Raw genomic sequence first — 9,746 nt, forward strand, 5'->3', positions numbered from 1 at the left:
ACTGAGGGTTGCGATTCGTTGCCGGACACGGAAAAAAGACAAAAGACAAAAAAAAAAAAAAAAAAAAAGAGGTATAACAGGGCCGTCCCGGTGGCGCACTGGATAGTGCGCCGCTTGGGAAGCGCAGCGGCGCTCCCGTACGAGGGTTCGGATCCCACATACAGACCGGCTCCCGCTCACTGGCTGAGCAAGGCGCGGGAGCGGCGCCGAGGCTTGCGATCCCATTGCCGGTCCCCGGTCCGGTACGGGGGCAACACTGAGGGTTGCGATTCGTTGCCGGACACGGAAAAAAGACAAAAGACAAAAAAAAAAAAAAAAAAAAAGAGGTATAACAGGGCCGTCCCGGTGGCGCACTGGATAGTGCGCCGCTTGGGAAGCGCGGCGGCGCTCCCGTCCGAGGGTTCGGATCCCACATACAGACCGGCTCCCGCTCACTGGCTGAGCAAGGCGCGGGAGCAACGCCGAGGCTTGCGATCCCATTGCCGGTCCCCGGTCCGGTACGGGGGCAACACTGAGGGTTGCGATCCGTTGCCGGACACGGAAAAAAGACAAAAGACAAAAAAAAAAAGAGGTATAACAGATATTTTATAATACACTCTTTACTAACCTGAAATAAATTTAATAATTTCAGACAAGTACCCAAATCATAATATAAAGACAGGTATTTACATATCAGTAGATAGATTCGCTGGTATGATTATACCAGAGGACATAGTGAAATAGTTAAATGCTTGTACCTATACATAGATTTATTATGAAAACCAAAGCTACAAATGCCAGATTGATATGGTTTGTTTTATTGGAGAATCAGGTACCATAAGTGACGTTGCTGTTGATGACATGATTTTCTAAGATGCTGAACAATACTTGGTAAAAGTCCAAACAGTAAAAAGCACAGTATTCTTTTGGTTTATCTGGTGGTTGAATTCCTAACGAAGTTAATATATGCTAAAACCACATAGGGCTGGTTGGCTAGATCATTTGGTCATAGAGTGGTGCTGATAACACCAGGGTCAAGGATTCAGATCCCCATATAGGCCAGCTACCGCGCATCCTCACCCCCCCCAAAATGTGAAGAATATTTTATGTTTATACACACAGACTGATTTTTTTTTTTAGTTGTGCTTATGGGCTCAGATGATTGTAAACAAATTTTCCTACTGCCATTACAAAAATGTCTGGTAGAATGCTCAAAGGTAATGCAGTGATGGGATAATTCTTCATTTTATAGAACTGTCCCACCCATTGTAGATGTCTGGCATCCCAAGTTCCTGCCCCGCTAAATGTCAGTTTGTTCCTTCCCTCCTCCCCATCTTTTGAAAGCTAAAATGCTCCCAGAGATGATACTATCCTTACTGAGAACCAGTAGACTACATGAAATCGCAGAGATTTTGACATGAAACAAAAGTGAAAATGTAGGGGTCATAGATGGTTTTGAAATTTTGTGAAGTATATGAAAATTGTACGCTTAAGTATTTTAAATGCTGTCCTTTTTTTTTTCTGCTTAAATTTTTTATTTATTTTTCACAGATTGGAAACCTCCACCTGCACAAACTGGATGAACTTGACTGCCTTGTAAAGGGCTTGCTGTATATAGACTCTGTCAGTTTCAATGGACAAGCAGAGTGCTATTATTTTGCTAATGCCTCAGAACCTGAGCGATGCCAAAAGATGCCTTTTAACCTGGATGATCCCTATCCACTGTTAGTAGTGAACATTGGCTCAGGAGTCAGTATTTTAGCAGTCCATTCCAAAGACAACTATAAACGAGTGACTGGGACAAGGTAGTAACCTTTAGTCTTATTGTAGCATTCACATTGTTTTATATACATAAGTTGTGAAGTCAATATATTAATGCTGGTTTCCCCAGGAAGATAACATGTATTTGTACAACAGTAAGAAATGTTGTTATATGTATTAAAATGTTGCAGAAAATATCTTTTTTTTTTTTTTTTTTTTTTTTTAAACTTGGCTTGGTGTTGTCAGCACCACACTCAGCCAGTGAGCGAACCGGCCATCCCTATATAGGATCCGAACCCGTGGCCTTGGTGTTATCAGCACCACACTCTACCGAGTGAGCCACGGGCCGGCCCTAGAAAATATCTTTTTATAAGATGTATATGTAAAGGTTAAATTAAATGGAGCAGCTGATTAGCTCAGTTAGAGCACAATGTTATAACACCAAGGTCAAGGGGTTGGATCTCTGTACTGGCCAGCTGTCCAAAAAAAAAAAAGTTCAACTAAACTAAAATCAGTGTTTATTATTGGTCAGCATCAATTGGCATCAAACTTTCCATAATGGTAGGAGTGAATTTTTATCTAGGATGATTCTAATAACATTTTTTCCTTAATTTAAAGAACAACATTTACTTGGAAGCAACAATGTTCTATTGATTTCAAAACTACAGTATCTATATTTTATTTTCCAAAGCCGTTTTCTTCTTTTCCTGTTTTCACTTTTTATATTTAAGCCTTAAGCATGCCCATATACTGAATAGTTTTCACATTTAAACTGCAATATTGGGTAACGTTGTAATCCTTTTTTTTAATTAAAAATAGTTGATTATACGTATTTGTGGGTTACAGAGTTGAATATCAATACATGTGTACAATGTGTGATGACCAAATCAGGATGTGTAATTCTTATAAGATGAATTTAATGGAAACTCTTTATGGGCTAACATTAATGTTCCCAAATAGCCTATAAAAATTGCTGTGATACCTGAAATATGAATGCAAAATAAGATTTAAAATTTTTCCGTATGATTCTCTTACATACTTTATCAACTTTTAAGGAGAGGTGGACTCCTATTTACTCAATTACGGAAGGAAGATTTTAGGATACTTTAAAATAGATTTGTGGGGGCCGGCCCGTGGCTCACTCGGTAGAGTGCGGTGCTGATAACACCAAGGCCACGGGTTCGGATCCCATATAGGGATGGCCGGTTAGCTCGCTGGCTGAGCGTGGTGCTGACAACACCAAGTCAAGGGTTAAGATCCCCTTACCGGTCATTAAAAAAAAAAAAAAAAAAAATAGATTTGTGAAAAAATTCATTTCAGTTTTAAACTTGTACTCCTGTTTAAATGATACTTTAATTAGTACTTTATTTTTATGGCGGTTAAAAGTTCACCTCCATTGTAACTTTCTGTGCCAAAGAATTAACACATACGTATTATCTACGGTTAGCTCTACAGGACAGAAATTCAGTCTGTTAATTAAATCCATCAGTGATTCAGGAATAAGAACCTGCTAGAAATTTAGGAGAGCCTAGGGAGCAAAGGTTTTGAGTTCAGGGATTAGAGAGACCCGATTTCATTTTGTCAGCATATTCAAAAGAATTATAGAACCAAGCAGATTTCTGTCATTAACAGATGACCATTGGGCATAAATTTCCTCGTTGTCTTTATGTCTAGGTCATGTTAAGTGTTTTTGTTTTGGCAGCTGGGCAATACAGGGATGTATTGGTATCATCAGCACCATAACCAACTGAGCTAACAGGCCAGCCCTTCTTAAATGTTAATGTATCACATTGAATCGATCTCAGCCCTGTCAGGCCAAGTAAATAAGCTTTTCACAAAATCGTTTTTTGGGGACCATTTAAAATTACAGATTTTTCTCCTTTTAATTCGTATGGTACTAATTTTTAACATTCCTTTTTAACACATACAAAAATGTTTTTAGCAACTACAAAGTTTAAGGTATTGGGCGAAGACTTTGGAACATATCCAGGGTCCTTTCTGTCTTCATGTTGTTTCCACCGAGTGATTTTTTTCCTTTGGTTTATTTTTCAATCTTAAAAACTTGGTTTTACTTACAATTTTTCTTGCCTTTCTTCATTGTGTTACTGTTTCAGCACTTAGCATTAGTAATATGTTTTATGTATTTAATAAATGAATGATCCACCCTCTACTTTGGAGAAAGAATACAGTGTGTAAATGCAACTTAGCAAATTTCTTTATCTCCTTTAGCCTTGGAGGGGGTACCTTTCTGGGTTTATGCAGTTTATTGACTGGCTGTGAAAGTTTTGAAGAGGCTCTTGAAATGGCATCCAAAGGAGATAGTACCCAAGCTGACAAGCTGGTTCGTGATATATATGGAGGAGATTATGAAAGATTTGGCCTGCCAGGTTGGGCTGTAGCATCTAGGTAAGTTAAACATTTATGTTGTAATTCAAGTTGCCTATTTAATTTTTAGAAAGCAGTGTATCAGGCTGCTTTCTCTTACTCAGTTTGGGTTTCATGTTTTTAACATTGATGTAGTTAAAAATTAAGTATACATTAAAATGTCTATCCCTAGTCACCCTGTACAAAACAACTTTTATTTGTTCTTGAGTATCCTTCCAGTGTTTCTCTATGTAAATACAAATACATATTCTTATTATCCTCCCCTTCACTTATACAAAAAGCAATATAATATGTTAAAATGTATCCTAGAAATCTTTCCGTATTGTCATTGTGTCCTTATTTTGTGCGTGTGTAGGCTTATCTGTAGGTAAAATTCCCAAAAGTAGGATTGCAAAAGCATTTTTGTGATATTAAGTATGCCCTCAAAAGTAGTGGTATACTACTTTTATACTGTATATATATTTTTCACTCTCACCTGCAGTAGTATGCTGTCAGACTTTGGAATTTTTGCTAATCTGATGGAGAAGTCATATCTTAATGTAATTATAATTTGCATATCTCTTAGCAACAGTGAGGTTAAGAACCTAGCATATTTTCTTTGAGTGATCGTTCATATTCTACTTTTCTGTTGGATCATTATACAGTTGAACTTATTACTCTTTTCCTTTCTGGCTTCTCGATATTGATTCATAGTAAGTCAGTCTTCTGCATTCCAAATATATAAAGGAATAAGCCCTTGTTTTCTTCTGATCTTTATTGGTATTATTTTTATATTTCAGTCTTTGATTTTCTTAGAGCTTTATCTTGGGTTTTTGTGTGAGGTGCAGAACCAGCTTTAGTTCTTCAGTTTTATTCAGAAGGCCCTAATACCTAATAATCCATATTTATTCCACTGATTTGCAGTGACTTCTTTATCATACACTGGATTCTTTTCATTACTCTATTGATGCATCAGCACTATACTCTTAGATTTATAGAAGCATAAAACCATATTTTAATATCTAAAAGGGCTAGTGCCCCCCAACCCTTGCTTGTTTAATTTCCCATATGAACTTTACATTTTCTCTAGTACAAAAAAGTTTGTCTCTCTTTTTTGGATTCTCACTAAATTTATATATTAACTTAGGGACAAATGACATCTTTGTGATATTAATACTCGCCATCCCTGTTGAAGAACTTAGCAGTTTTCCTGTTTGTGTAAGGCTACTTTTGTGCCTTTCAGACTTACTTATTTTGGCAGCTGGCCAGTTTTCAGACATTGTTAAAGTCCTCTTCATATATGTTTGAATATTGTTTTTTAAATTTATTCCTAATTATTTCATATTTCTTCTATTGGATATCAGTCTGTGCCTTTCAGACTAACTTATTTATTTTGGCAGCTAGCTGGTTTTCAGCCATTTTTAAATTCCTCTGTGTACATGGAACATAGAAATTTTTTCCTAATTATTCTATATTTTTTGTTCTGTTGTATATCAGTCTTCTCTCCCATTATACTTTCTAACTGGTTATAGCTTGTGCACCTCAAATTCTTTGTCAAGGCATCCAGTGCCCTTCAGTTGTGGACTTTGCCTGACTCCTCAAAAGTGTCTCTTTCGGGCCGGCCCGGTGGCGCACTGGAGAGTGCGCCGCTTGGGAAGCGCGGCGGCGCTCCCGCCCAAGGGTTCGGATCCCACATACAGACCGGTTCCCGCTCACTGGCTGAGCGAGGCGCGGGAGCAACACCGAGGGTTGCAATCCCGTTGCCGGTCCCGGTCCGGTGTGGGGGTGACACTGAGGGTTGCGATCCGTTTCTGGACACGGAAAAAGACAAAAAAAAAAAAAAAAAGTGTCTCTTTCCTTTCTCTCACATGGACCTTTTGCTCTGAACATCTGGTGTTACTTGTGATTTCATAGATGTTTTCAGTTCTTGTTTCTGTGTGCCCAACATTTTCCTTCTCTATTTTTCTGGCTAACTTCTTCCAGTCCTTTTACTCTGAATAAGCTTCCCTCATACCTTGTCAACTTTTTCCTCTTAACCACAGTGATACAGGATCTTTTTTTCCTTTGTGTTCCCAAGGTAGCTTGTGGTTTGGGGTTTTTGTGTTTGTTTGTTTCCTGTTATGCTAAGTACTTCTGTTGCTCTCTCTTCCTCTGTCTAGGCCTGCATTGTCCGGTACAGTATCTTCTAGCCACACATGTACATCAAGCACTTGATATGTGGTTAGACCACATGCTGAAATGACAATATTTGTATATATTGGCTTAAATAAAATGTACAATTAAAATTAAACTTCACCTGTTTATTTTTGTCGTTTTTAATGTGGCTAATAAGAAAATACGAAGTTACATGTGGCTCATTTTATTTCTATTGGACAGTGCTGCAGTAGACTAATACTCTGCTCGAGGTACTTGCATTGTGCCCCCAACACAGTGCTATGTCATAAATACTTGTGACTGAATGAAAAGGGATTTGAAGTTAAAGCTGAGATCTCTTTGGAAACATTTTATCATTTTGACTACAGCAAGTCAAAATATACTTCCCTATTATTTCTTGGCTTCCTAAAATAATAGTCTTTTAATTATTTTGTGTCAGTTTTTAAAATGAAGACATTTTAGTAATCTTTGCTTCTTTATAACAAGTAACTTTACTTTGAGATTTAATTTTAATTAATTCTTTAAAAGTTACCACTGTACTCTTGTGTATATTTTTGTTAATTTGTTTTGATTTTATCCCTATTAGAACTCTTTTGGTTCTAATTTATAAGAATATCCAGGTTATGGATGTTGCTTGTTATCAGCAAATTTGACTTTTTTTCATTTCTTTGCAGTTTTGGGAATATGATTTATAAGGAGAAGCGAGAATCTGTTAGTAAAGAAGATCTGGCAAGAGCTACTTTAGTTACTATCACCAATAACATTGGTTCTGTGGCACGAATGTGTGCTGTTAATGAGGTAAAAAAAAAATTAAAATGAATTTTAGTTTTATGTACATCTGACAGGGCTTCTAGGTTTGAGACTTCTAGGATTGAGATCTGTTTCTTTAAGTCTTAAGACTCATTACGCATATATATGTTTTATACTCAATTGTTATGGTACCTGTAAAGAAAGCAGATAATTCAAATTGGAATAGGAGAAATACATGTTTACATTTTATATTCATCCAGAAACTTTTTCAGACATGCATAACCTAAATCTCTTGAGGATGCAAAAGAAAGTTCTTTCTAAGCATAAAACATTTTAAAGTAATTATTTTTTACCGTTAATACTGCATTAGATTAATACTTGGAAGTTTTCTTACTGCCCTCGGCTTCTTTACAGTGCTGCCTTGTTGCATATGGATCAAGCAGCATTGTACAGGGCTATGAAGGCATTGAGATTTGTTCTTCACATGATATTTGAATGATATATACTGCTTGCTCTAAGAAAACTGAAAAGCATATACTACTAGATTGACCACATAGTTGGGATATTTTTATTTGGAAGAGAGTATATGTATAATTCTACCTTTATATAATACACATATTTGCTCATTTTATTTTTGTCAGTATCATCAAATACTTTAGATGGATTGAGAGGTTTGCTTTTTGAAGGAATCCTTCATTTATTCATTCACTCATTTATTCATTGAGTAAATATTTATAGGGTATCATGTGCCAGTCACTGTTCTAGGCACCTAGGAGAGTTAGAGGGCTTTGGCGGGGAGGGGGAAGTAGTGGCTGGCATGTACCAGGGATCTGACCTTGACCTTGGTGTTATAACACTGCATTTAGGATATGATAAATTAGTGAATATGGCAATGTGGAGCCATTCATTCTAGTGATGTATTAAGTGAATCCTTTAGTATGTATTAGGTGATAAATGCTAAATTTTCTGAAAAGAGAAAATAAAACAGGTTAAAGAGATTTGGAAGTAGGGCAGAATGTGGCAGAGGACAAATTGCTAAGTCATTGGGTGGTTTAAGGTAGGCTTTCTTGGAAATGTAACTGTTAGGGCCTGCCCGTGGCTCACTCAGGAGAGTGCGGTGCTGATAACACCAAGGCCCCGGGTTCGGATCCCATATAGGGATGGCCGGTTGGCTCATTGGGTGAGCATGGTGCTGACAACACCAAGTCAAGGGTTAAGATCCCCTTACCGGTCATCTTTTAAAAAAAAGAAAAAAAGAAAATGTAACTGTTAGGCAAAGATTTGAGAAGGTGAAGGCACCATACGTGTAGATATTTATGGTAGAAAGGCTGTAGCAAAGAGAACATCTATCAAGTCTTCTGAATTCTTCTGTTTAAATCTAGAATTTTCTGTCAGTTTTCTTAATATCAGGCCTTTTAACCTAGATTTTGGGAATATTTCACTTTGGAGGCTGACAGTAATCTGGGATCTTTGTTCTTAGCTCTGTAGATTTTTACTGGCTGATTAATTTCACAGTTATTAAGGCCATGGTTTATATTGTCCAAATTCATGTGCAAACACTTATATTCAAAAGTCCATGTGTTATTGTAAGAATAAAAATAGGTTTTTTGGAGAGTCAAACAGCAGTTCCCCCATTGAATATTTCCTAATCATAGGGGCACCTAAGAAACCAAATTAATGAGTGTGGAATCTTAGCAAAAAGACAATGGCTTGATGGATACAGAGAATGCTAGAATCCTAGCAGTTGAATGCACATGCCAATACCCCCATCACTGTTACTCTCCAGCTCTGTATACAGTCCATGCATTTTACAATACTTTTCCTTGGTTTGACTCCTTTAATCTCATCAGTAATGTGTTTCCAAATTACTTTTTAAATGGATTATTTATTGGTCATTATCAAAAATAAGTCTTAACCTATAATCATTTGCTAGGATCTTTCCATAACTTTTTTTTTAATGGACTTTATTTTTTAGAGCAGTTAAGTTTACAGTAAAATTAAGTGTAAAGTACAGAGAGTTCCCATATACCTTCCACGTACACACAGCCTCCCTCACTATCCACATGCCACAGTAAAGTGGCACATTTGGTACAATCCATGGAGCTATGTTGACGCATCATTATCACCCAAAGTCCATAGTTTACATTAGGGTTCACTCCTGGTGTTGTACATTCTATGGGTTTTGGAATGTCCAGAACTAACTTATAAATATTCAGGATTATAGAGCATTATGCCAGGAATGTACTAATTAGCTCTAATAAAAGGTAGTTGTTGTTCACATTTTTAAATAGACTTTGTAAACCCTTTCTATTGTAAAATCTATTCAATAATTATTTTTACAAGTCACTTTCTTCTTTTCTTTTAGAAAATAAACAGAGTTGTCTTTGTTGGAAACTTTTTACGTGTCAATACTCTCTCAATGAAACTTTTGGCATATGCACTGGATTATTGGTCAAAAGGTCAACTGAAAGCATTGTTTCTAGAACACGAGGTATGATAGAAAAATGAAGTTTTGTGACTTTTAATAGTAGCATGGTTTTATATGCAAATTTCATATGTTGCTGCTTAACTTGTATTTATAAATGAAATACGAATTATTTAAGTTAAATAGTGACTCCTTCACCTCCTTTTCAGTTGGAAGGGAGTTACTGTAACCTGTGGGTATCCCATTAAGATTTTTTTTTTCCTTTTTGTCTTTTTTACTGACTGGTAACGGGATCGCAACCCTCGGTGTTGCG

The 9,746-nt window shown here is 36.8% G+C and overlaps 1 protein-coding gene across 1 annotated transcript in view; it reads left to right on the top strand.

Moving 5' to 3' along the window:
- The window catches only part of PANK3 (pantothenate kinase 3), a 16,431-nt gene that overhangs the window by 2,805 nt on the left and 3,880 nt on the right, over positions 1-9,746 (top strand). The window contains exons 2-5 of the mRNA XM_008572400.1: positions 1,531-1,784; positions 3,970-4,146; positions 6,933-7,056; positions 9,374-9,499. Coding sequence (XP_008570622.1) covers positions 1,531-1,784; positions 3,970-4,146; positions 6,933-7,056; positions 9,374-9,499 — 681 coding nt within the window. The remainder of the gene's footprint in view (positions 1-1,530; positions 1,785-3,969; positions 4,147-6,932; positions 7,057-9,373; positions 9,500-9,746) is intronic.

The sequence above is a fragment of the Galeopterus variegatus genome, unplaced genomic scaffold, assembly GCF_000696425.1.
Source record: "Galeopterus variegatus unplaced genomic scaffold, G_variegatus-3.0.2 Scaffold780, whole genome shotgun sequence".
In the NCBI taxonomy this organism is placed as follows: Eukaryota; Metazoa; Chordata; class Mammalia; order Dermoptera; family Cynocephalidae; genus Galeopterus; species Galeopterus variegatus.